We start from the raw sequence: 27901 nt of genomic DNA, 5'->3' as shown, positions 1-27901 counted from the left end.
CTCAGAGCTACCTGGTTCAATCATATTAATCGGGGTGCCGTTAATTGTCCAATGTGGACAGTCATTGATCTTGTATGAGTCTTTTGTTGGCTGGATGAAAAAGCCATGGCATTTTTCCCCTTGTGTTTTGAGGCCTGTAAGCTCACAAGAGGCCTCTAATATCGTGATGTTATCCTTCATCCCTTCCCATGACCCACTCAGGAGTACCAAATTGTCCGCGAAAGCCATAGTTGTTATGTTTTTCGCGTAGTGCTGGAACCCACTTCCTTCAGACTCAAGCTTACACAGTACAGGGTCAATCAATAAATTAAATAAAATAGGGGACATTGGATCGCCTTGTTTGACCCCAATACATATTCTAATAGGGTCCGACTGATCATTTTTCAGGTGAATGCAAGTATTAACATTTCGATACATGTTGGTAATTAGGGAGACAATATGATCGTCCACTCCCTTTTGCTTTAGAGCCATTATGATGTGATCGTGGCTCACCGTGTCGAAGGCTTTGGCTAAATCCACAAAGACCACCCCCAAGGGGCGATGTTCCCATTTCGCACTCCGAATCAAAAGTTGTAATAATTTTAGATTCTCCACGCATCCTGGTGATTTAATAAAGCCCCTTTGTCGTGTGTTAATAGGGCATGCCTTAGATAGCCTTACGGTTAGGATCCTTGAGAATAATCTCAAGATAATCGATCCGATGGTAATTGGGCGCCAATTATTGATGTCTTTTTGGTGCTCCGGCAAGGCCGATTTAGATATTAATACCGTCCAGCATTCTTTCACCACGTCCGGTATAACCCCTGTGGCCAACCAGAGATTGAACAGTTCCATCAACTGGGTATAGTGGGGATCAGTTTTAATAAGATCCCGCAAACTAAGCCCATCTGGACCTGGCGCCGCATTCTTATTCATCTCATTGATGTTTTTAGAGACCTCTTTTGCCGTGATCATGGTTTGGAATGCGGAGTTGTCTGCCTGGCCCTCAGTGACAAAGGCCCCCAAGCCCTTGAATGTTCCTGACATCTCCCACCTCGACTTGAACACCATGTGTACATCATCAAGCAGGATGCCGCATCGCAAGGATTCCACATTGTCCAAGATAACACCGGCAAGTTTCCCTCGATCGAGGTAAAACAGCCGTTGGAACCTCAGGAAATGCCCTCGCTTTTTGGCCCTCTTCTTCATCCACATTTTCGGTGGTTCAGAAGAGGGAACCCTCTGGGTTACTTTGGGCCTTCCACCTTGGGCCGCTTTCAACTCATGGGACTTAAAAAACAGGCACGCACAGCGGTCTTGGGTCGCCTCATCGACCAAAGTCGATAGGTCTTTCTCACCTTCAGTCACTTTCTCAAATATTCCCCAATTTACCAGATGTTACCCAATCTGAAATAACCTTTCGATAATGGGACCTTAGTCCCCCATCCAACCGCGATTCAATGCCCGTTAGATGTAACCTCTCGCTCTCAAAATATTTCTGCTTTTCCTGATCTTTTTCCCTTCTCTTTACAGGGCTCTTGTGAAGCCCTCTTCTTTTATCACTTATCTGTTTGGCTGATTTAGATGGAATATGTTCAGCAATCAATTTGTTAATAAGGTCTGATAGGTAGTGCCCTTCTGGCTGCCTTCAGGAAATGATCAAATTATTTGTTAAATTAAAAAAATAGTATATTATAGTGTTCAAATACAAATATGGCTACTACAAAGCTTTTGTTACTGCAGTTCTGGAAGAAATCTCAGTACTGCATCCCACTTTTAAGTTATGCTTAATAATATGGCATTGAAAAATACCAATGAAAGTGTTTTAAAAAATCTCTTCAGTAACTTCATTTAAAGTTAGGGACAATACTACTTCCCACACTGCTCTCAAACACTCTCAAACAAATCCAGCAACTGAGAGCCTTCAGAGAAAGCTAAGTGTACCCAGAGCCAATTCAGATCTTGAGCAGTATCTGTCTACACCTGAATGCTCAAGAAAATTGGAGTGAACAAGACATGACCTAAACTCCTGTGGATTCCTACTGGAAGACAGACCAGTTGTGTTCTGGTAGCCTTAGTTTGCTGTATCGGAAGCACTGCACACATTGATGACCTGAGAGCTTACCCACATGTGAGATGCACAGACAGTGGGTGAGCAGGTGGATTCGCAGTGCCAGATTCTTCTCTAGACTGCCCACAAATGTGGATTTTTTTCTATGTGCCAGTTAGAAAGCCCTTGGAAACAAAAGTAAATTGCTTTGTACTTAATGCATACAATTGTATCAGCAGAGGGACTTGGTGAGATGTAAATTCACACCCCAGTGTAATGTGTCCTAATTTCCCCAAGCCCTAGGGCCATCTTACTCCTTAATGAGAGCACCCAGATAGAGGTTTAAATGCATTTATTGTTTATAAGGCTTCTAATTATCCTGCTGTTGAATAACCTTAAGCATTTCCAGCTGGTTGGGGAATGAGCTGCTTAATCATGAAGACTGCACAAGTTTAGTTTGGTTCTGCGTTTTGTTTTGGTTTTTTTACTAGACCCTTTCACTCTTGTTTGGCAGAATATTATAACACAGACTCTTCCTTGACTTTAAAAGGTATACTTTTGAAGTAATGTTTCCAATGTTGGATAGCAAACAGCTCTACTTGAGAAAAACAAATGGTTAGTGTGAACTGGTATGAACAAAAAATTCAGAGTGATCTGTCACCATACATCCCCACCCCCCCTTCCACTAGCTGTTCCACCTGGGCTTTCAGATGGGATGTAGCACTGCTGTGCCAGCAATCAATTCGGGAATATCAGCTGAGGCTGAGTATTGGGCCAAGGGGCTGTGTGTGGTGGTGCTTTGTTTCTAACTGAATCCCATTCTGTTCATGCACAGTTTGAGAAACTAAGACATTGTAAGCTAACTCTGCTTTTGATTACTAGTCATGTTAATTTTGTACTGTTCTTCATTAGAATAAAAACTTCCAGCAAAACAGCTGTCTCTTCAGTGTAGAGTTTTGTCAGGTGCTTTTTGGATCTGATTAAAATATTACTTGCACATGTGCTGGAGCAGTATTTCAGCCATGTTGGGGTGACAGCACTATTGTCTGCTGTCCTAACCTGTTTTGTGGCACAGACAGCAATTTCCGTTAAAAATGGCAAGCTTCTTTGGTGTTTTCTTCCTGTTACAGTAAAATATGTGAATGTTGTATGAAAAAAGAGGGGACTTACTTTTTTGACATGTTCCTGTCAAGGAGCACTTCCCCACTACCCCCTCCCCAGCAAACAAACTATTTTATGCAAAGAAGAGTTCTTGAAAAAGGAGAAAGGACCTCATGAACAAATATTTAAGCCTGGTTTACATGTGGTGTTGGGATTTTTTTTTCTACGCATATTGCAGTATTAGAGGTACGTAGACTGTGCATATCAATTCCTGTATAAAAAATAAAAATTAGTGCCAGTTATGGTGCTACAAACATTAACTCTGGAACAGTTTTACTACCTGAATGATCCTGCTCTCTAGGGAGATGATGTTCTTAGGCTCTGGTTCTGCTGGTGTGTGTTCCAGAAGCAGGCCCCGGTGTTTGCAGGCACCAGGTTTAGCACTGTGCTTTCCTTGCTGCAGAAAACGGGCTTTCCTAGGCGTGCTGCAGGTAGCCTTACCATGCTGGACCGTGCTGTGGGGAGCAGCAGCAGGGCCGGGAAGTCTTCATAAACAGAAGCTCGTTTGGTGCCTTTTGTGCTGGCAGCCGAGGCTCTGGCGAAAAAAAAAAAAAAAACAACAACCCCAAGGCCAGGTGCGTGCCCCCGAGGGCCTCCGGCCGAGCACGAACCGCGCACTCTGCCCTCCCCGCAGGGCCGCCGCCGCGCGACAGGGGCGGGGGCCCGGCCGGCAGCAGCTCTTCCCGCGGGGCCCGAGGCCGGCTGGAGGCGGCCGCCCCCCCCCCCCCGCGGCTCGGCGCTGTGCGGGGGCCGCGGTTGCCGCCGCCCCGCTCGCCCCGCACCCGCCGCGCTCTCCCCGCAGGGCCGCCGGCGGCCGCCGCCGATCCTCCTGCAGCTGCCTCCGCCATTGGCCGTAAACAACCCTTCCCCCTTTCCCTCCCTGCCTCTCCCCCTCCCTCCGCGAGAGAGGCGGCAGCCGCGGCGGAGCGGCGCTCCGGCTCTCCCCGTGCGTGCGCCCAGCCAGCGGCGCCGGGGCTGGGCTGGGCCGGGGCGGCCCCCTCCCGCCGCGCCGTGCCCTGCCCGCCGGCTGCTGCCCTCCGGGCCGCGCAGCTCCTCCTCTATGCGCCGCGGCTGCCCGCCGCTCCGCAGCGCCCGCGCCCGGCTGCCCCGCGGAGCGCGCCCTCCCCGCCGGGCGCGGGGGGCCGGAGGAGGCGGTGCCGCCCGGCCGCGCCGTGAGGGGCCCGGCGGAGGATGCCGGTGGGCGGCGGCGGGACGGCGCGGCCCCCCGCCGGGGCGCGCTCCCTCAGCCCCACCGCGCTGTCCCGCAGCCTGTCCCGCTTGCGCGAGCACCGCGCCCGCTCGCGGGCCATGCTGGCCCTGGGGGTCACGCAGATGGTGCTCGGCTGCCTCATCGTGGCTGTCAGCTTCGCCGCCCTGGCGCTCACCACCTCGGCCCGCGTCCGCCACTCCTGCCCCTTCTGGGCCGGCTTCTCGGTGAGTGCGGGGCCGCGCGGGAAGGGAAGCGGGCGAGGCGCAGCCCCCACAGCCGTCGGCCGGGCTCAGCGGTCGCCGCGGGGCCGCCGGCAGCGCCTCAGGACTGCGGGTCCGCGCCTGCAGGGGGGACGCGGGCGGCGGCGGCGCCGCTTTCGGGCCTCGTCCCTCGCCGCCCCGGCGGTCCCGAGGAGCGGGGCCGGCGGCTGGGGCTGCTTTGCCGCAGGGCCGCCGGGCAGCGGGGCGGTCGGGCGGGAAACCCCTCTTTGGATGCGCCGTGTTCAGCGCGGTCCTGGTGCTTTCTCCGCCCCGGCCGGTGCCCGAGGCCGGCGGCGGTGCGGCGGCGCTTCGCTGCCTCCTTCGGCAGGGTTCGCCGCGGTGGTTTGGCGTCGTATCGACAGCATCAGGTGGAAGTCGGGATAACAAATGAGCCTTTGGCGTTGCCTCAGCGGTTGGTACCCGTTTCACGGGCAGCTGTGGCTGCCCCTGGCACCTCTCGTACCGGCTCCGGTGTCACCGCCGCCCGAGAGCTCACCGTGAGGTCCGGCCGCTGCTCGAGGTATCGGCGCGGGGCTGCGCTCGGGTGCGCATCCAGCCCCGAGCTGCGCTGTGCTGAAGGTAACGCGGCGAGACGAGCGCAGCAGGAGCAGGCTGCCAGGTGTGCGCGCAGCGCGGGAGATCGCTGCTGAGGAGGGTGCGAGTGCAGCGGGAGCGCTGGAAAGGCCCGGGGCACTGGGGCACCCCGCAGTCCCGCCATGAGGCAGGCCGGGACCAGCCCCCTCGGCAGAGGCGGTTGGTCCCATAGGGCTGGGTATCTGGGGAGGAAAGCTCGTTTGTTCTGAACCCAGACGCCCAAATCTGGGTCCCGACTCCTGCGTGGTTTTCTTGTTGGCTTTCCGTTGTGTCCTGCTAGTGTAAGTTTAAAAAAAAACAAAACTCTTTTTTACTCAGGGGGCCTTAGACAGCGCTAATTACCAGTGTTTACATGTATGCGTGGACACAATGCACGCATGGATGTATTGGTGCGATACTGGTTTGTGAAAGTTTCTCTCATAAGCAGTGAAATGGGACTTGATGGTTATAAAGAATGAGACGTTTTTGAGGGCGCTAATAACAGACTGTGGGTTATTGGTGAAGATTTGCTCCATTTATTTTAATGCGTTATTGGTTTCAAGTATGTCTTTTCAGCTCTTTTAACAGACGAGAGAGTTTTCAGCTTTTAGAGTTTTGTTAGAAACCAGGACGGTTAGATAAATGATTTGGGTTATTCACTTCTGAGCATGTGGCAGAAATGGTGTAATTTAAAAAATAACTGTTTAATATGCTCTTATGCAGCACATTACTCAATAATTTTTTCGAGTCCTTCAGAGCAGAAGAGTAGTTTTGGATTAATTATTTAGATATTTTTCTTTATTTTGCATGTTTTTTTTAGTCTTGAAGAGAAACATTAGTTTACACTAGTAGCCTTGATATTGTAATAATAATTCTTTTGAGTTTGAACCTCTGCAAACTAATATGCAACTACTCATTGTGATGAGGTGTGAATTTTATTTAAGAATCTAGCTGCTTATTAATATGCCACTAAAACAACGCAGCTCAGGCGGACTTGGTTTCTTATCTTGACAGACCAAGCAGGAATGTACGCAACTGCTTGTGTATTCCAGTAAGCACAACTTTTTCAATAATACTTTTTTTCCCCCAAGCTCCTGTAATCTTTGTGAAAAGAGACTTTTGGAGGTTATCAGTATGCTCTAAGTTGTGGTGTTTTTCTGATTGTGGATGCCTTCCACTCTTCTCTCTGTGCAGTGTAAAAAAGTGTAGAAAAGTATGTTTTCCAGTTAGATTTCATGAACGTTACTTGCTCATCATAGAGAAGAAAGCCATGATTTCAGCCTGTGGTGTCACTTGGTAGAAGGTGCAGGGAACCTATTGTAAGACTGTTGACAAAAAGCCTTGTTCTGTGTTATCAGAATGAAGCCAGGTATGCATTGTTTCCTAAACTATTTTTGAAAAAAATAACTTTTACTAATAAATGATTTGTTGGAGCATGAGAGTAACCATACTTTTCTCCTAATCTCCTTATCCCTAAGTCTCAAGAAATAAGGTAACAATAGAGCAGTTTTCCAGTATGGTGAGCCATAAAGAACTTTTTGAGGCCAAGTTAGTTGCTTACGCAGCCTTTTCTAAAAGCCTTTTGAGGTGTACCATCACTCACAGCTGAAAAATATTTCTGTAAAAGAGAAAACTTTTTTAGCTTGCTTCTGGAAAATACAAAGAAATAACTAAAGGTGAGTAAAGTGACATGAGTGAAAAATAATGGAAGTATCCTTTCTCTCTTTACTTGGTGCCAAAATCAGGCATAAATGTTCACTCCCTTCAAACTACTATTTGCCCCCCCCCAGCAGTAAATAACTGAGTTGCTTGATGGCCAAGTAGCAATTCTAAAATTGTTTTTTTGTTTTTTTGTTTTTTTTTTGAGGTGGGGTGTGATATACTGTGTTTTTTACTGATGAGAAATGCATGTCCTCAAACAGAGTGCACCTGGCATTGGCACTTTTCAGCATTTTTTTGACACCAACTGCCCTGTCAACATAAATGAAGGCAAACATTTGCTAGGAATCTTTTAAATGTTTTTGAAAATAATACGTGAACTTTTGTAATATTCTAGCTGATTTAAAAAAAAAAAAAAAAAAAAAGAACAGGCTGCATATTACACTCCTCACAGAAAATTCTCTAATCAAATGCAAGGAAAGGTTCCGATTTATCGCTTTCTTCTTGGAATCAGATCAAGCGACTGTACCAGCTAGAGCTTATTTAAAAAACAAGACACCATAATTTCCATGAAACTTTGAAGAATTCAGAGCTTATTTAAGCACCGTCCCATAAATTAAACCGTTTTACTCTATCTTATCTTTTATACCATCATATCAGGAAGGGAAAAAATAGTTTCATATATTTTGTGTTAAGACATTTTAAGATAATTAATGGGAGCCAGCCTCACACTGAGCACAAGGGAATTTGGGGGTTAGGTGGGCGCTGGTTGCTTCTCTGCTTAGGCAGAAATCATTGGCAAGATCTTACAAACCGTGTGGTGAAATGCTAGGCAGTTTGTTCCCATTGCAGTCTTTTGTTCAGGAGAATGGCAATTTCATCTTCGCATTCTCTCAAAATAAAGTAAAAGTGTATGCTTTTTCATATAAGATGTATGAGAACATCAGTGTCTTTGATCCTGTTCAGAACATGAAGAACTGAATATTAGCCTCATTTTGGTCATGGAAGAATAGCTCTCAAAATTAGGCTGTTCTGGTAGCTCACTGACACTTTTCTCAAAACTATAAGCAGTGACAAGGTCCCTTGTCTCTCCTGTAGGTGAATATGAGAAAGTATTTGTTTGCTCTTTGCCCTTTAGAATCCAAAACATACACCGGTTGGCAGGTTACAGGCTTTGTACGTGATCGATTGGTTGCAACGCTTCAGCAAAGGGTGCGTAACGTTTATGGTTACTGTATTAGTGTTAGGACACTAGTGAAGCACAGGCCTGATAGAGCTACCTTAGCATGATTACAAAAGCAAATCTTGCTCTCTACAGTCATTTCTTGAAATTACTTAGAAGTTGGCAAGAAGCTGTTTATCCCCCCTGCCTCGCCTCAATCCTGGCATTCTGAGAAAATTATCAGCCTCAGAGACAAGAGTTATCTCTAGTGTAGGAAAGCATTAATGAAATTGTAAGTTAAATCATAAGATTACCCAGGTTTCTAAAATCGCACCATGGCACTGGAAATCTTAGAAGAACATACAACAAATTACAAGCCATCTCTTCTTTTATATATAGTTGTGTGACAGCGGTTGTATTCTTGTTTAGAAGTGTGTTGCTGGAAGATCAATTCTGCCTCTTTTCATCCATATTGCATGTTCAAAATGGATAAAGTCCTCTGGTTTAAAAGCAGCGCTCATACAGCATGTCTTCCAAGTTTGTGACATACATGCTTTCATGTGTCCTTGAAAAAGGAAACAGACGTATAGGGAGATTGTCAAGGTGAACTCAGACCCGGCTTCTCTCTTATGGAAAATGTGAAATATATTATGTACTTGTCTACATTATTAACTGAGAAAGTGGAGTGTAGAGCCGTTTCTGTATTCTTCAATGACATTGCACAAAATAGGTTTAATTCCCTCAGACAGTGCATAGAGGAGTGAACTGTCAAAAGCTTCTGTTAGTCTGTGTCCCTGACTGTTCCTCATATGCAGCAGGATGTTTTAGCCTGTTCCTATGCAGAATCATTGTGGAAATGGAGATCGCAAAAAAGATGATTTGTTAGCAATTGTGAGTGTTTATCTCTTCTCCATTTCAGGTATGGATTTTTTTTCCTTCCTCCTTTCCCCTTTTTCTTTACCTTTTGGGGTTTTCCATTACTGCTTGTGGATAGTCAGGTGAAATAAAGGCGATACTAGAGTGATGGTATTTGTGGCTTGGAGGAATGAGCTTTAATGTGCATCAAAAGCCTGCTGCCAACAGAGAGTGTGTTACTGTGGAAGTAGAGCTAAGCTGTTTCAGAGAAAGTAAACTTACTGCTAGTATTGAGCGATACGTATTGTATATACTAAACTTGTAAAATCTGCTAATGTGTATCATTTATTTTTCTCGGAGCCAATCATCTCATATCTAGGACGTAAATGGTAGCTTTCTTGTCCACCTGCTGTAGGTATAAATGAAACTCTAGCATGGATATCAAGTAGTTTTGATCAAAATGTCCATTGCAACTCTGAGTGTGCCACGTGTTTCTCTATAAGAGTATGGGTTGCTTGTTTTGAATACCCCTGGTTATCACACAGAACCTGAGTGCTTAACCTACAACTTTCTTAAATGAAACTTATTTTTTTCCTAGAATTTGCATAAATTGTCAGAAACATTCCTGAACATCTCTTGTAACCTCAGAGAGGTCATTAGGTGTCTGGGTAGGATTATCAGATCAGACTCCTTCTCTGTAAATGATTGTTCTAATGGTAGATTTCAAATCTGTGGACTCCAGGACCATGATAATTAGTTTATTGTGGACAATTTGTTATTCTGTGAACTTTGCTACCGGTTCAGACAATGTTCTGTATATATAAATATTCAAATTCTTTCAGGCTTCTTTTGGAAGTAGTTGGTAATGTTGTTTTGGGAATTGAGTAAGTAAATTTCTGTTTCCTCTTCAGGAGACTTATCAGACCTCTGATGCAGATTATCAAACGTAAGTGGGATCCAGGGAGCAAATGGAACTGAATTCCCTATGTGACTGTTGAAGATCTCATGTCATTCCTGAAAGGCAATGCATCCTATGCACTAGAACAGTTATCTTGATGTTCTTTGCTTCAGATGGGTGAAATTTAGAAGACCAAGAAATGGATCACCTCAGAAATCCTACAAGTGATTTGTTAATCTGTCTTTGCCTATTCACAGTCTCTTTTCCAATAAATGAGTGACTACTGCATGTGGCTAACAATTCATGGTAGGCTTTAGCCAGTGTGATAGTCACAAAATAAGAGCAGCTAGATTGGATGATAAATTTGAGAAATCAGTACTATAATGTTTGACTGATCGCTGTTAACTTCTCACTTAAGAATTGCAATATGCAGTAACAGTTTTAGTTACCTCTAGTGGAACTTCCAGTTATATATACTTGTAAGAGAACTATGCTAACACTGATTCTTTGAGACTTTGTCTATTACTGACTGCTGTGTCCTTTAGTTAGCCCGCCATCCCTGGTTTTTCTGACTCTTCTACATGAGTAGGCTGTTTAATAACACCTTAGGCATGCTTTTCCTTTCCTTTGTGAGTTTGTCAGGGCTTTGAAATGTGAGCAAGCTGGGGAAGGAAGTCAACTATCTGAACTTCGTGTCTTAGGAAGCCTGCTAGGCATGCATGTTCCTGTACACAAGTATTAGTAAAAAACTATCAATGTCACCTGCATGGGCTTGCCTGTCGCCTTCATAAAATTCGTGAAGAAAGCAAAATGTCTTGTCTAGGTAATCATTATTAATTTTCTTAGCATTCTTGATTTGCACATCATGATGATACTGTGTGACAGACAGAAAACCTAGAGCAAGGCTGTTATAACCTGTGATTAGATGCCAGTTAAAACCTGTGGTGTTAGTGTACAGGAAGAGATCATATGCATCCTGTAGTCAGAAGGTGTAAGAAGCCTTGGGTATGTTCTCTGTACTTTCTGGAGCCCGTGTAAGGCAGGGCTGTGGAACACTGGGTTCATGAGTGAAAATGGTGTTTCCATATCCAGATGGAATGACAGCAAATTAAACAGCTGGAAAGAGGAACAATTGGAAAGAAGACAGCGTTCCTTTTTCATTCTTTGAACTATACATGGTAAAATGGCTATTTGTAACTTCCTGAGGATTTTGGGCCAAGTGTAACCTTGAGATTTCTTGTCTCCAGTGCACTGGAAAATAGCAGACTCATGGAAGCCAGCATTATTTGTTTCATGAGGCAGATCAGCTTTTATTCCTTCTGAGTATATTCTGCTGCCTAAGCCTTATGGGGTTGAGAAGCATGTGATCATGCACATTAATTTAAAAACTTCCTGTGTTACAGGAAGGAATAGTTGTAGAAAGCAAAGATGCCTTGTTATGATTTGGGGGGGAGGTGTCCAATCTGTAGGGAAGAAATAGCACCATTTTTTTTTTTAATGCTGTATTATTATAAATTATCTGTGTTCTGAAGTCTTTGTTCTTCTGTGGGCAGCTAGGCTGCAGAATAAAAATATTACATTTTGAGTAAGTCTTTTACTGTTGTCAGCATAAGATACGGTTTTATTTTTTAATTTGTAGTAGAAAGATGGGTGTATGTCTTCGTCTCTTTAGGAATGAAATATTTTTCCTGAATTCTGGTTGTCCTTTCCAGATGTTCTTTTATGCTGGAAACGTATGAGCATTTGCTGTAAAGACAGTGAATACTGCCCTGGAACTTACAACAACTAGCTGTGTAGAATAGTTACAGTCTACAGAGAAATTTAGGAATAGAGAAGTAGCTTAGTTGAAGTGGGAATTTGCAAGATCAATTATCCAGTCATTAGCAGCTGTTGAACTTATTGCACCTCCATTTTAGTTGTATGTTGCAACTTATTGAAGGAGGGAGTTGTGAATTATCATGCTTAATTGGCTATTCTTTCACCATTCATTTTTCTGCTCACTCCTGCGTCTGCTGGAATCAAAGGGCAGAACAGATAATGGGACTCTAAGTTGTGAACTGCCTGAAAATATGTAGCTTACAGGAGTATGACTATTTCAGTGATGCATTTCAAGAGAGATACTCTTCTAGCAGAAGAATGTGGTGTGATCATTACCTCTTCTCTACGGGAGTAACCACACTGCTTTAAAGGAATACTATGCAAATGTTGACAAAGCTAGGGAATTTATAATTGAGCAGTATTTATACATTCAGAGCATCATAATTTATGTGCAGGCACTATTTTAAGATCAAAATGCCACAAAGCTAAGCCTTCCCTATTTGGCAAAATCACAGAATCACAGTTTCTATTCCATAACCAGAGGCTACAATCTGGATTTGTAACAACAGTGCAAATTATTTTGCTTGGAGGAGGCAAACTGAATGTAACTTTTGGATTTCTGATCTTTGCAACAGCTTGATTTAAACATGGAGAGTTGAAACAGCATTACAAGTTTAAACTTTGTGTCTAATTTGTGGAGTAAGAGTTGCCAACTTTGCAAGCTTGCTTTCAGATTTGAGTATGAACATTCTTCCTTTCTGGATGCCACCATCATGACTAATTTCTGTTCTGTAAAACAAGCAAATAATGTCCTTTCTGATAACTATACAGTTTTGTTATTTTTGTCACCTATAAAGAGTCAGTCTCAGCAGAGTTATTTTCGTGTGCAGGATATAATTTGCTTATGTAATATTTTTTGCTACTGTTTGTAGCAGAAAAGAGCATAGCTTAATCTGAAGATTTTAGGTAAGTCTTCAGTGCCAGGTGAGATAAAACCACATGTTTTAAGATGAACACGCTTAATCCAGAAGCACTAAGAGATGATAACCATGTAGCTTTGTATTGTCACTTTCACATTCACTCTTCAGAGACAAAACTTGTTTTATTCTAGGTGGAAATTGTGATTGCAACTATTCTTAAGAATCATGGTAGATTTTTGGTCTGTCTCAGAAAGTAAGACTACTCTTTAGTTTAAAAAAAAAATCAAAACAGGAAGTATTATATCAGCATTCATAATAGACAGCCAATGGACAATGTCGTTTGTCAATAATAAACACAAGGAATTATCTCACTATTACGCATTCTAGTGATTGTGGTTCTAGCAGAGAAGTTAAACTGAATGGTGTTCTTTTGTTATAGCAGTGAAAGCATTTATTGATCGATGGTACTAAAATAGGAGGTTTTCAATTTCTGACTCTATAAACAATCATCAAGAACTTTCTAAGGACACATTCCTTGAAATAGTGCTGCGAACATGTGGCTAGCATGCTGACTGCTATGTTGTTCTGAAAATAACAGTGGTAGAAAGAGGTTTTGTCATATATTGAAAGTAGCTAGGTTCAAACAGATATTATCTTTCCAGAGGCTAAATTCAAAACCTTTTGAAAACTTGTGAAAAATCAGACTGAAAAAATGAAATGCTGCAACATTTCTATACAGCTAGGAGTGTAGTGTTCATGGGTTGTGAGGGGTGAAGGAGGCAAAGGCTCAAGTCCTGTGTTTGTGTGAGTGTGAAGGGAACTCGGTCTGTTTCAGATGTTCCAGGCCATCCGGGCTACCAAGCTATTGTCTTGACTCTTCGCATTTGTTACCTTTAGGAATTTTCCTCAGGGGGGTGAAGACCACTTACGCATTCCTGCAGGATGTTTCAGTTTGATGTTCATGATCTTAAAGTAAAAAAGATATTTGGAAAACTCCAAATGAAAGTATGAGATGTCCAGATGAAGAGAAGTTGAACATCCTCTTGCTTGCTTATACAGGCATGTTGGCAGCTGAGAAGTACGTGTTTTGCTTCTGAAACATTATTGTATCTGTTGCAAATGATAATAATCAGGAAAATATATTGACCAGCTTATCTCTTAAACCAAATGGATGCCTTTGTACTCCTTTCTGACTTTACAGTTGCCTTCTGAAACAGCAGTGTTAATTCACGGTATGTTAGATTTGAATTTTTTGTTTTGCAATAGTATTAAACGGAATAGAATTTCATGTGAAATACGCTTTCCTGACATATAAAGAGCAAATGGGAGCATCAAAGAAGAATATTTCTTAGAGTTTTAGTTGCAAATGTTTCATTATAAAGGACACTTGAAGAAAAGTTGACTTAGGGAATGGTTTATTTAAATACATCTGGAGGGTATTTAAAGGGAGGGTATCTGCAGGGAGGGGAAGGAAGGAAATGCATGTAAAATAGCAAACTTATGCCCCTGAGTCTGCGTTATCACTGTGGCTGTACATGTAGGAATCTCTTGCAGCTGGATCATGTGATGTCTCTGACACATTTCTGACACTTCTGGCACAGAACCTGCTGCATGGTACAGAGTGAATAGTGAAGGCAAGACAGAGAGAGGACAGATGGAGTGGCAGGTGCACTCTCTCTCCCTGATAACATTGTACAGATTGGGCAAGATGTTAACAACTTTTCCACGTTGCCTTTTATGTGTAAAGGTAGGAATTGTACTGACAATGATTGTCCTTTCAGAAGGACATTACTAATGTTGCTATGGTAGGTAGGAGTCAGATTTAATATATAGGCTGAAGTCGTTCCTGTGCCCAGTTCTTCATGCTTGTTCTTGGTAAAAGAGAAGACACTAGCCTTTTTAAAGAGTTCTTGGAAGACATACCTCTTGTTGTATTTGTGTAACAAGGGTTATTCTGGGCGTGAAGAATTTAGGAAGTCATTTAAGAATTGTGTCCTGCCTGAAATCAGGTGATAGATTTGAAATAAAGCTTCACCATCAGACCATACTTTGAGATCCTGTGAAATGTCATTACAGTATGCAGTAACAAAACTAAAGCATTTGTATCTGCTTCTGAAGTTTGTGTTTGTTCAGTAAATATTTTCTTAGCTAGTTAAGTAGTATCAATAGTCCATGCAGCTTCTCCTTTGAGCTTTTGAAAATCTCACACTGTGATTAGACAGACTAATTTCTGTTGGTAAATGATAGTTTCCCTCTGAGTGGAAAGGAACCTTTACTGTAAAAGCAATAATAGTGCAAACAATAAAGGGTTACACAGATAATAAGTATAACCAACATCAGAATGACATTTTGCTGTCCACCAGAGACTATATGCTCATCTTCCTTAACCTAACTTATTGTGAATTGAGTGTCTGAAAGCCTGAGTATCAAACCAGCTATTAGGAAAAGTCATCCCCAGTGACAATACCTGTCAGTTCTAGATGAGGATTGTCTGAAGTGCTCACACAGATCCTTCATTGGTTTATAAATCTAATTGGAAGGGAGGCAGAAGGAATCAAAACCATTTTCTATCTCTGGCATTGGACTTTCCTCTGAAGCAGTATACTTTATGCTTTTGGAATTATAATTCATCACTAGACAAACTGTAGGTGTCCTTCCACTTGGCAGTTCCTTCGTGTGTCCTGACAGTTTAAAAGCTTGCCTTACAGTATGAATTGTTTGTGGTTAACTTGAGGTTTTGCCTGGATCAGCTGTTTTGGTTCCAAAACTACACAAGTAATTATCTTGCATTATCTGGTTAATTAACCTATTTTGAAAAATAGAGAAGAAGTAATGGGCAAAAAAGGAGTCAGTTTGAGAGTTATAGGTATTTTTCAATATTTTTTGTTTCTGGAACAAACAATTTTTTTGGTTTTGGAAGGTGGTAATTTTTTAGTGTTCTGAATTTCTTGCCTTCATTCATGCCTGTTATGATTTACATAACATCAGTGGAACAAGTTAGGTCTGTGAAGAATAAGTTTTTTCCATATAAAAGCAAGTCTCCTTGTGCTTAACTCTGGAGTGCCTGGAAGATCCGAATTAATTAGATGTTTTTGTTTATAGTTAGGTGTATTTAGGAACTGTATGAGAGTCCACAAACAACGTATTTCCTTGTATCTACTGCAATTGACTTAACTGAGGAAAAAGAATCTGATACCAAATTGAATGCTCTAGTAAAACATAGTAACGGGCTGTAGCCTAAATTCATGAAAACTAGCTCAATTAGAAATTGGAGCGATGTTGTAAGCAGTATTTCCCTAATTGAAAAAGGTCTGGAAATACTTCTTGTATCTTGCTTCAGTATGTTAACCATATAGCATCAAAGAAGTTAAACTAAGAAATTTTTACCTTCTTTGCCTGCAGTGTGATTCACAATCAAATATTGAAGACAGATAATTTAGACTGTTATTGACGTAATTCTGCTGTAGAGTTTCAGAAGGTAGACAGGATGTTAGGAGTATATTCTTGCAAAAAGATTTTGGGTAAAACATTATAGAATAAAACACTAAAACTGTGACCTGTTTCAATCATTCAGGTAACAAGTTAAATCTTTAAGCAAGGAGTCATCTGATGAAAGCAGACAAAAATATAAGTAGTATCTCACGAGTCACCAGCTGCTGCAAAAGTGAGTCTTTTAGTCTTACCTGTTAGAGAGTAGGCATTCAACCGTGCATCTGTTTCACTTGCTATTGTTTGAGAGAGATAGGTTCTGTGTTTTAAGAGTTAGTAAGTCCTACCTTACAGGCAGTCCTACAGATGAAACAAAGCAAATGGATGTGAAGTTCTGACTAACAGCATAGACCATAGAAAATGCTGAAGGTGAATAGGATGTAAAAACTTATACTTAAAAATAATATGATGCTTTGTGAAGTGTTCTGTTTTCTGAAAGCAGAAAATTCAACAGTCAGTGTAATTATGTTTGTTAGATGCCCACAAGGAGCCTGCAGATTAACTATAATGCACAATGATTATATTAATCAGTAGGCTCTTGTGGCAGTGAGAGGTTTGATGGTATAAATACATGTAATAATACTTTGGATGAAGTAAAAAAATACTTTTTGAGGAGATCAGCCTGAAGAAGATGAAAAGTGATTTTTATAATTTTACAAGCATAGATTTGCAACAAAGGATTAAATCTTTTTCAATTAAATTACCAAGGAATAGGCTGGAAAAGAAAGCATAGGCTTGTGTATTAGGAAAGGTGGGGTCTCTAGTATGAGAAAAGATACTTCATGTCGCTATTTTAGAACGTAAATTTATAGTTGGATGAAGTGTGGTTTACTGGATTTCTCAGAAGCAGGCACTAATTTTTTGATAACTTGAGTGTAAGACAAGAAAATTTATTTTTAGTATAAAAATAAGTGTATTTGGTGTCTGTTAAAGAATGCTTTTATCATTTAACTGGGAGAAATGTTTGCTCCCCCAACTGCCATTTGAAATGCCTGAGGAGCAGGAAGATGAGGATAAGCAAATAGTGTGTTCTCAGACAGGATTCACACCTCCTCAATCCCAAAAGTTCTTTCTTAAGAAATGTGCTGTCTGTTCCTTCTGTATTTCAGCATCTGACAAGTGATGGTCTGTTATTTTAGTAAGCTATAAATATGCTGTACCATTGGATAACAAGGTTGTACAAACGTGCTGGGAACTGTAACAATCATAATAGTGATGAGTTCTTGTCCTTCTTTGCCTGAGAAATTCTAAGTTTTTCTAGCCTAACCTGCCTACATCTTTTAAAAACAACAGTAACATGTTGCAGAGACAGTGAATTTAGTTGTTTCACTGATGATCTGTAGCAAGGCTTTAGGGAATGTATTAACAGATAATGCAAGGAGTATCATTGAAATCTAGGGTTATAATAGTAGCATTAGTAGATGTATAGCTTCATGGTTTGTAATCCTGTGGAACTGCAAACATATAGAAGTAAACCTCTTAAATTTAAAAATAATTTTTGCACAGTTCTTTGGTGGGGTTTCTTTGGTGTTTTTTTGGGGGTTTTTTGTTTGGTTGGATTTTGTTTGGTTGTTTTTGTGTTTTGGTTTTTTGGTTGGGTTGGTTGGGCTTGTTGGTTTTTTATATACAGTGAGTATTTCTAGAACATGATGTTGGAACAAATTAGAACAGGGTAAGCTGACAGCTGATCTTTAAAGAGTGGACTGCTCATGGTATTTTGTTTTTCTACAAATTGGAGGTTAGTTGTTGAGGAAAAAACTTACTGAGAGCCAGAGAATGCTTATTCTTGACGGAGTAAGAATATCATTGTTTTGACAGTAACTTTTCTGTCTGTGAAAGTAACGATCTCCAGTTCCTGTGTTGAGAAGCCAGGAGTTAAATGTTGATGCTTTTGTCAGGTTGCCTGGGCTCCTAGTGCACTTTAACCTTCTGTATGTTTGAAGGCAGCTATCAAGTATCCCTTCTATCAATAAATTAATCACCTGCAGTCTTTTTGTCATGTTCTGTAGACCTGTGATCTGCAGACCGATAATCTTTTCCGTTGCTCTTTTTTTCATCATTTAGCTCATTCATTGAAATTATTGATCAGTCTGCAGAATCCTACGTGCTAATTCTTGACTGATAGTAAGAAATGGTTAAATATTTCTCATGTACAGTTTTTCAACTGGTTGTGCATTCACCATAGGGGGAAAAAACACAAACCCAGAAAGCATTAAACTTGTAGTTGATCTTAATAGTGGTCCTAGTTTAATTATATGAGGAAAGCAAGAAACATCACAGTCATAAAGTTAGTGCTTACAGTGTATGTAGAGGTCATAATTGTCTCCTACCAATAGAACTATCTCCTTCTGCAACAACAGAGATAAAAGCCTGAATTCCAAATGACATAGCTTTGCAAAGGGCATAAAAATAATGTCCTAAATAAAAATGAAATCAAACCAGAGAAAAAGCACTGTTGAGATGATGTTTGTGATGAGCAAGTGATTTGGCAGTCTTCTCCAAGTTTTAAATACACTTCCTTTGTTAAATAGTTTAATGGTGGTACTTGGGCTAGCTAGGTTACTTTATAAAGAGTAAATGCAGGGTTGGATTTGGAAGCTGCAAATCACAAGTGTGATGAGTAATGAAAGAATTAGGAAAAGGCTGCCAGTATTATCTCGTAGAAACTACCAGGAACTGAAAAGAATTTTTTTGAACAGTGATCACATACTAAATAACAGTATTTTTATAGGCTCTAATGTAACCGCCCAAAAAATTATCATACTTGCTGATAGTTTTTTTTCTATTTGCTAGCCTCTGTTGGCCCACACAAGCAGAATCTTCTTGTGATTTTTAACAAGACATTTATTTGACAAAAATCAAAATTCACACATGAAAAGTGGAAAAAAAATAGACGTAGGTAATATTAAAAAACTTACCTACGTTATAGTTACATAATAGCAAAACCAAAGCCAAGTAAATTAACAGGGCGAGTAAAGATAACATGGACTCTAAAATAGCACCAAAAGGTAATTGTTTTTCTCTGTACATTGTTTGATCACGGACACAAACTCTATTACACTTCATAGACTCAGATGGTAAGATTTGGGTGTTACTGGTATAAAAATACATTTTGAGTGCTTTTGTTGCCTTTTTTTTTTTTTTTCTTCAGACCACTGGCCTGTATGAACTAAATACCTGATGGTGTATAACTGTCTGGGCAGCAGCAGTAGCTTAGCAACACCAGCTAGTGCTGATGCCACAGAACAGTATTGGCTTTCATAATTTTTAAATGCCAGCTGGTTCTTTAATAGTCTTTCTATATATTGATAATTGTGTTTTAACTTGTAGACCTAGGTTGGATTTCACCATGACGTTGTTTGATAAAGAATTTTGGAAGCTCAGAAGTCTTTAACTGTAGGCATTGATACAAGATTTAGGAAAGGCATGGTAATAATTATAAATCCCAAAGTGAATACTGATGATACTTGGAGATGGGGAGAGAGTACAAAGAAACCTTCCTTGCTTCCTATTCACTGTAAGTGCACAAGCAAAGATGCTTAACTGTACTAAAGGAGTGGTAAACTCCATTCTCTGACGATGATGTTTCCTTAATAAACAGTAATATCTGATAAGTAGATGCACATTTTTAAAATATAAAACTTTGAAAAGAAATTAATAGTACAAATATAGACAAATATACTCTGTGTGTGCATATGTGTATGTACAAACGCTAAAGTAAAACGTCAAGAATGTACTTTTGTGACAGAAAGTACAAAATAATAGAATGTGTTCCTGGAATGGGTCTCAACAGCTCATCTACCCTATTTTGACTGAGAGCTCAATCTGTAAACAAAAGCATCTCTAGCTGAGTGTTTGTTTAGATATTCCTGAATTTTCGTAATAAAGGAAATTTTGTAACCTGTTAGGTAACCTCTTTCAGCGCTTGGCTATTTCTGTGCTGGTATGAGTTTCATATGTTAACTGTATATATCCTAATATATAGTGTAAATATATGCTGCAAGTTAAGCCTCTGATTTATTTTTTTTTCCCTTGTAGTCAGTGGACAAAGACAAATGATTTTTTAATTTATTTGTTGTGGTTTTTTTAATGTACAAGAATACTTCCACTATTCTTAACCTGGGTAAACAAAATCAGGTCTTTCTAACTTGACTTATAAGTAATTTTCTAAATTCCTTGGCAACTTTATTTCTGACCTGGATTCTCTACAGTAGCTGGGCATATTTAATGAAATACAATGTCCAAAATGGGCAGACCAGTGCCTATCACAGCAGAATGTATACTGTTCACTTTGTACTTATAATACTACTGCTAATTTGTTCCTAGATGCTGTCTGTCTTTTAATGGTCCTCTATAACTTTTTTTATTTATATTTTGATTCCCGGTTAAACTAATCCTCAAATCCTTTTATGCAGTTTTCCCATTATTCTGCCAGTTAGGGCCCCTTACATACTGAAGTATGAATCTTTTCTTTTTCTTGTGTGTGTTACTTTTCAACAGTGTTAGAACTTCCTCATTTGCAAGCATCATTTAATTTCCTGTTTGAAGTACTCGCTTTTGATTTATCAAGGTTCTTAGGCCATTCTACCAGCATGTCTCCCAAGTATAGATCGTGCCTGAATGGTTATCTCAGTGTACTTCCACAGTAATGTATTGGTTCAGATGTGCGATTTCAAAATGAATTATGCAGTTGTTTCCACACTGTTCTTTGGTTCACCTTGTGGTGCTCTCTGAGCATGCAAACTGGATGCCTTTTGGATAACACTGAACTGGAAAGTGTGCTCCAGTGGCATCTCTAATGCTGTCTATCTGCAAATAGGCATTTAATCCATGGGCTTGGACTAGAGCTAGCTCTGTGTTTTAAAAAAAACCCCAATAAACAACCAAAAAAACCCCCACAAAACCAACAAAAAACCCCTAACAACAACAGTAACAACAAACCTCACACTCTGCCACAAAAAACTAAACCAAACAGTACTCCCCTGAAATGTGAGTGGTGTGGATGTCGGCTTCTCAACATCTGTTCGCTCTACGGCTCTGTTCCTGTTGGCCTAGACTACTTGTCAGTGTAGACACTGTTCTTATGAATATGGTGTTTTAATAAGCTGTACATACTCCCTATAGTAATTTCTCATAGCAATTTTTTTGAGTGGTATGAACTCTTAGGTGGTAGCTAGTGATTTGGATGTTGTTTGTGCCACTCTGTGGTGTTTTCTGTGTTTGTGGGCCGTGCTTGGTTGAAGGATGCAAATTCATCTCACTGTTTCTTCTGTATTCTGATTTACATTCCTACTTCGGAACTATGAATAATGTGAAATATCTGGAATAACTATCGTTTTTTGAAAAAAACAAAAAGGTATGCTTATAGAAAAGCTTAGAGATTTTTTAATGAAAGAAGCTTTCCTGTTACCTAATGGACTAGTATTTTAGCTTTGTGCTGTGAGAGCAAACCTTACATGTCCCTTTTAGTTTAAGCTAGTTTAGTCCCTACATGATCTACTCACTATCCTCTAATAGTTTGACTGTGTCTAATTCATTAGAGCTGCCCTTGGTAGTACGTATAACAGCTGTCATTGAAATGTCTTTTGTAACAAGAATGTGGGATGTTTTACGTTTGTACATCTGCCAGTTATAAATACTTGCACGTGTTTTCTGGTTCTATTTTATCTCTTATTGTTTCTCTGAGGAACTACTGTGCATATACTTGGTGAAAATTACTTCTCTTGTGTTTATATAACACTTCCAAATAGCTTCATAAATTGGAAGCTGGCACTATGCAACTCAAGTCATGTTTAACTCAACCTATAGCAGAAAATGACTTTGAATATTTAATAATTCTCCAGTCAAAAGTCTTCTGTTTAGATGTTGAAGGTATTTTGTGTGCAGTGGAGAACAAATTACAGCCTTTTCACAGAATCACAGCATGGTAGGGGTTGGAAGGGACCTCTGTGGGTCATCTAGTCCAACTCCCCTGCCGAAGCAGGGTCACCTAGAGCAGGCTGCACAGGTTCTCGTCCGGGAGGGTTTTGAATATCTCCAGAGAAGGAGACTCCACAACCTCCCTGGGCAGCCTGTTCCAGTGCTCCATCACCCTCAAAGGGAAGAAGTTCTTCCTCATGTTCAGATGGAACTTCCTGTGCTTCAGTTTGTGCCCATTGCCCCTTGTCCTGTCGCTGGGCACCACTGAAAAGAGTTTGGCCCCATCCTCCTGACCCCCACCCTGCAGATATTTAGAGGCATTTCAAAGGTCCCCTCTCAGCCTTCTCTTCCTCAGGCTAAACAAGCCCAGCTCCCTCAGCCTCTCCTCATAGGAGAGATGCTCCAGTCCCCTCCTCATCCTCGCAGCCCTCCGCTGGACTCTCTCCAGTAGCTCCTCATCTTTCTTGAACTGGGGAGCCCAGAACTGGACACAGTACTCCAGATGGGGCCTCACTAGGGCAGAGTAGAGGGGGAGGAGAACCTCCCTTGACCTGCTGGCCACACTCCTCTTAATGCACTCCAGGAGACCAATGGCCTGCTCAGCAACAAGGGCACACTGCTGGCTCATGGTTAATCTGTCATCTACCAGGACGCCCAGGTCCTTCTCCGCAGAGCTGCTCTCCAGCAGGTCTGGCCCAAGCCTGTACTGGTGCATGGGTGCAGTACCCTGCACTTGCCCTTGTTGAATTTCATCAGGTTCCTCTCCGCCTGACTGTCCAGCCTGTCCAGGTCTCACTGAATGGCAGCACAGCCTTCCAGTGTATCAGCCACTCCTCCCCATTTTGTGTCATCAGCAAACTTGTTGAGGGTACACTCTAACTCTTCATCCAGGTTGTTGATGAAGAAGTTGAGCAAGACTGGGCCAAGTACTGACCCCTGGGGAACCCCACTAGTTACAGGCCTCCAACCAGACTCTGTGCCACTGATGACAACCCTCTGAGCTCTGCCATTCAGCCAGTTCTCAGTCCACCTCACTGACCACTCATCCAGCCCACAATTCCTGAGCTTCCCTAGGAGGATGTTATGGGAGACAGTGTCAAAAGCCTTCCTGAAATCAAGGTAGACAACATCCACTACTCTCCCCTCATCTGCCCAGCCAGTCATGCCGTCGTAGAAGGCTATCAGACTGGTAAAGCATGATTTCCCCTTGGTGTACCCTGATAACCTTCTTTTCCTCCACTTGCTTACTGATTACATCCAGAATGAGCTGCTCCATCACCTTTCCCAGGATGGAGGTGAGGCTGACCGGCCTGTAGTTCCCTGGGTCCTCCTTCTTGCCCTTTTTGAAGACTGGAGTGACATTGGCCTTTCTCCAGTCCTCGGGCACCTCTCCTGTTCTCCAGGACCTTTCAAAGGTGATGGAGAGTGGCTCAGCAATGACATCCGCCAGCTTCCTCAGCACTCGTGGGTGCATTCCATGAGGGCCCATGGATCTGTGGGTGTCCAGTTTGCTTGCACGGTCTCTAACCTGATCCTTCTCTACCAAGGGAAGGTCATCCTTTCACCAGGCTTCCTCTCTTACCTCCAGGGCCTGGGATTCCTGAGGGCTGGCCTTAGCAGTGAAGACTGAGGCAAAGAAGGCATTCAGTAGCTCTGCCTTCTCTGCATCCTCCATCACCAGGGCACCCACGTTGTTCAGCAGCAGCACCACATTTTCTGTAGTCTTCCATTTGCTGCTGATGTACTTGAAGAAGCCTTTTTTGTTGTCTTTCCCTTGCCGGATTTAATTCCAGGTGGACTTTAGCCTTCCTTGTTGCATCCCTGCATACTCTGACAATGTTCCTGTATTCGTCCCAAGTAGCCTATCCCTCTTTCCACATTCCATGGACCTTTCTCTTCCACCTGAGTTCCGCTGGAAGGTCCTTGCTCTTCCATGCAGGTCTCCTGCCTCCTTTTCTAGATTTCTTTCTCGGGGGATGCACTGCTCCTGAGTGTGGAGGAAGTGATGCTTAAACAGCAACCAGCTCTCTTAAACCCCCCCTACCTTCTAGAGACCCGACCCATGGGATTCCTCCAAGCAGGTTCTTGAAGAGGCCATAGTTAGCTCTCCTAAAGTCCAAGGTTTTGATCCTACTTATCACCCTGCTTCCTCCACGCAGGATCCTGAACTCCACCATCTTGTGGTCACTGCAGCTGAGGCTGCCCTCAACCTTCACATGCTCAACCAGTCCATCTCTATTTGCTAGCACACGGTCTAGCAGCACAACTCTCCTCGTTGGCTTCTCCACCACTTGCATCAGAAAGTTACCATCGATGCTCTGTAGGAACCTACCGAACTGCATGTGCCTGGCTGATGTCAGGGTGGTTGAAGTCCCCCATGAGAACTAGGGCCTGGGATTGTGAGGCTGCTTTCAGCTGCCTGTAGAAGGCCTCATCAACTTCCTCTTCCTGGTCAGGTGGCCTGTAGTACATACCCACAATAATGTCACCCTTAAGAGCCTGTGCCTTAATTCTTACCTGTAAGCTTCCGACTTGTTCTTCATCCGCCCCCAGGCAGAGCTCAATATATTCCAGTTGCTCCCTCACATAAAGAGCAGCTCCACCACCTCGCCTGGTTGGCCTGTCCTTCCTGCAAAGTATGTAGCCATCCATGACAGCATTACAGTCATGCTGAAGGGAAGCAGTATTATAAATTCATATATGTATATAGTTTGTTATTTTCGGGATACAGAAAAAATTAAGGTTGGGAATTTCAGAATAGGAGTATTAATTATGTGATTTCCTTTCAACGTGGAATCTTATTTTCTTCGTCTGCTTTGAAAATGCCAGGCTAGAACTATATTCCAACTAATACGAAGGTTTGATAAGTTAGTGATTTTTTTGCTGTAAAATGTGGAGATGGATTTTATGGCTTAAAAATTAGAAGCCATAACAGCATACAGAAGGACAGTTTACTTGCCTCCTGAAGGATGACTAAATGCACGGTAAAAAACATGGTTTTATTTTCCAAATATTGACAGTGGGTTCTAGAAAGCACTAAATGTGATGTCCTGTGCAGACTGACTAATTAAAATGCTCAGTGTGAAGGCTTAGCTAGAGCTCAGGCTTTCTTTGCTATTAAAAATACTTCCTGCAGACTGCAAAGAAATAAGGAAGAGTGAGTAATTAGGAAAAAAAAAAAAGTTACTGAGAGGTTGTATATTTGGGGAACATCAAATCATGCAAGTGACTTTTCTAGCTTTCCCAGCTAGAAGTATCAGAGTGACAGTGACATAGATCAAATCCTAGAGGGCTTTTCATTGTTATTTGTACTGCTTTTAACGTTTGCAGTTTCGATCTCAAGGATATCTGTATGAAAGCTGCTTTTGTCACTGAAATGAAAAAATACAGGACAATGCTGTTGGCTTGTAAGCCATCAGTAAGAGACAATGTTTGGTAAAAGAGTTCTTGCTTTACTGTTGTAGCAATGTGTCAGTACTGTTTTTTTTAAATATGTGCTTTTTAAGTGTCTGAGTTGGGAAAGCTTCTCTTGCTGACCACCTTTCTTGGAGATCTTGTAGTAGAAAAAGACTGGGTGTCTTTGACTTATCCAAGTTGTAAATCAGTATAAGTGAGCTTTTCAGACCAGACTCAAGTAATTTAATTCTGTTACTACTTGCGGAATTGGTTGATAGATGGGAGAGTATTTAGGAATGTGGCAAGCTGCTTTTCCTTTCAGTATTTGTAAACCAAGTTAATTACATTTAATCTCCCTGGCGAATAATTGTTAAATAGGAAGTTCACTGCCAGTTTCCAAATCTTACGTATGTCAAAACAGCGGTGCAGCAGGCTATAGGGTTTAGTAGCTGTAGAGTGAATGTGATAGCTGCGTCGTCAGAAGTTCTTTGTCATAAAGATTCATTGTTTTGGGGTGGTTTTTTTTTGAGTACTTATACCCTTTCTGTCAGGAAGGGACACAGTGACTTCAGTAAAGGTGAGTAACTGTGATATGAGAACATGAGATTCAGTGAGGATGGATTTCTGTTGCTCAGGCAGTACCAGATACTGGCTTTTAACTCTTACATTTCAGGAAAGCATTTTTAAGAAACTAATACTTTTTGTTTGAATTTCCTACCAGTGGTGTAGCAAGAAATTGTGGATTCTGGAGTACAATGTATATCACATACTGAAACATGGGGGCCTGATTTGGCACCATACGCCATCAGAATAATCTTTTTGGCAGGAGGAGTCACTTTTGAAAACATGTCTTTATTTGGTGCCTGTGCCCTGTTGAAGCTGGTACAGCACCTTGTGAGTGGGCTTAGTGTTTTTTTAACAGATGGAGTTGAATATTGTCATGACAGTGAATAGCTTGCAAATCCAGCGTAGGGGTAGCAGATCACAGAAGTGAAAGGTTCTGAAGCTTCAGTTCTTTTCTTCAGGTTAGTGATTTGTTATCTTCACTTAGGGATTGTTTCAGTATACTATATATTAATATATATTGTAATATTACTATAATAATGTATTATGTATATTATATATTAATGTTCCAAGTTTTAAGAAATGCTTTACAAATTCTCTATTTTTCATTTTGTGCTAGTGTAATGACTTTTGGACAGACTTTCGCAGCCATTTGTTAGCTCCTTGAAGTACTACATGAAGCAATTGAAATCAGGAGGTAAAATACCAGGTTAGTTTAAAAGAAGTGAAGTGAAATTGCACGCCTTTTCCTACAGAGGAGCTTGGTTAGTGTGCCAGGGCTCTCACCCAAACTTATTCAAAGTATGACACAGAGATTTTACAATTGTCTGCCGTTTTGCTTTTTAATTTAGATTTAAGATGAAAGTAATGTTCCGAAGATCATATTCCACATTTCTGTTGAGCTCCAGTAGCAGCTCCAGCTCTGATTGGTCTCTTAGCTGATATTTAAATATCCTGTGATTTTAGTGTTACAATTTATCATTTGGTTGGAGATTTAACTAGTCTGTTTTCTTACATTTCAGTACTTCTACAATTTCTATTTGTAGAAAGTAATATTTTACAAAACAAAGGTCACCCTAGCTAAAATTGAAATGAAAAGAGAGCAAAAGGTCAGAATTGAGAGAGTTTTGCAGAGTTTTGATATGGCTTGAGCAACAGATTTGCACACTTGAACTGAAGAATTCTGACATAAAAATATGTATTCTGTGTGATAGTTGCATCAGTATTTTTTTAAATTACAATTTTTTTGCTTGTGCTTTTCTTGTAAGGTTGTAAGCCAGAAGGAAAATATTTGAGGTCATCAAAGCAGGCATAGCTGTTTGTTTTTTTTTTTTTCCTGGACAGAAGGAGGCTACAGTTTACACACTGTTCTACTTGTGAATTTCAAATGCAGTTGTTTTGTCTTACTTTTATGAACTGATTTTTTGATCATATGTTAACAGGAAATTGTTTTTCAATCAGTGTTTGGGTGTTGCAAGAACATGAGATGCTGTTGGGTATGGAGGCAATCACTGTACACATTTGTGTATAATGTAGCAGCACTGACCATCTTTGTGTTTGTATAGGTATAGATGTAGCTTTTATTATAAATAAATGTTAATGATAGCAATTTTTATCTTAAATTGCACAGTTGGCTTCAGTATTTTTATGGTTTACGAAGAACAATGAATATGAAGAAATCAATAGTTACAGCTCAGACATGAACTGCATGGTGTAAACAGGAAAACTAGTATTACAAGAATTAAAGGCTCTTGGAATGATAACCTTTAGTAAGGGAGTTAAGCAAAAGGGAAGGTTGCTGCAGAGGTGGAGGTATTGTAGGAGCTGTGCTAAGTATTGAAGGCCACTTGAAAAGACTGAAGTTGGTTGTTCTGGGATCTCTTGAGAATGGCATGGTTCAGGTAGCAAATGAAAAGATTAACATTTGATTTTTGACTTAATGTTTGAGTTGTTCACCTTAATTTCTTTTCAGAGTCCTTTTCAACACA

General features: G+C 41.3%; 1 protein-coding gene across 8 annotated transcripts in view; it reads left to right on the top strand.

The window, feature by feature from the left end:
• The first annotated feature begins 4386 nt into the window (after positions 1-4386).
• Positions 4387-27901, top strand: part of ENTREP2 (endosomal transmembrane epsin interactor 2) — a 168630-nt gene continuing 145115 nt past the window's right edge. For 5 of the 8 annotated variants that reach the window (XM_075431688.1, XM_075431690.1, XM_075431687.1 and 2 more), the window contains exon 1: positions 4387-4624. In XM_075431688.1, coding sequence (XP_075287803.1) covers positions 4499-4624 — 126 coding nt within the window. In that variant the 5' untranslated portion in view covers positions 4387-4498. The remainder of the gene's footprint in view (positions 4625-27901) is intronic. The other 3 variants (XM_075431692.1, XM_075431686.1, XM_075431691.1) reach the window with 2 other exon arrangements.

The sequence above is a fragment of the Opisthocomus hoazin genome, chromosome 10 (genome assembly GCF_030867145.1).
Source record: "Opisthocomus hoazin isolate bOpiHoa1 chromosome 10, bOpiHoa1.hap1, whole genome shotgun sequence".
In the NCBI taxonomy this organism is placed as follows: Eukaryota; Metazoa; Chordata; class Aves; order Opisthocomiformes; family Opisthocomidae; genus Opisthocomus; species Opisthocomus hoazin.
This window is presented reverse-complemented; position numbering and strand designations above follow the sequence as displayed.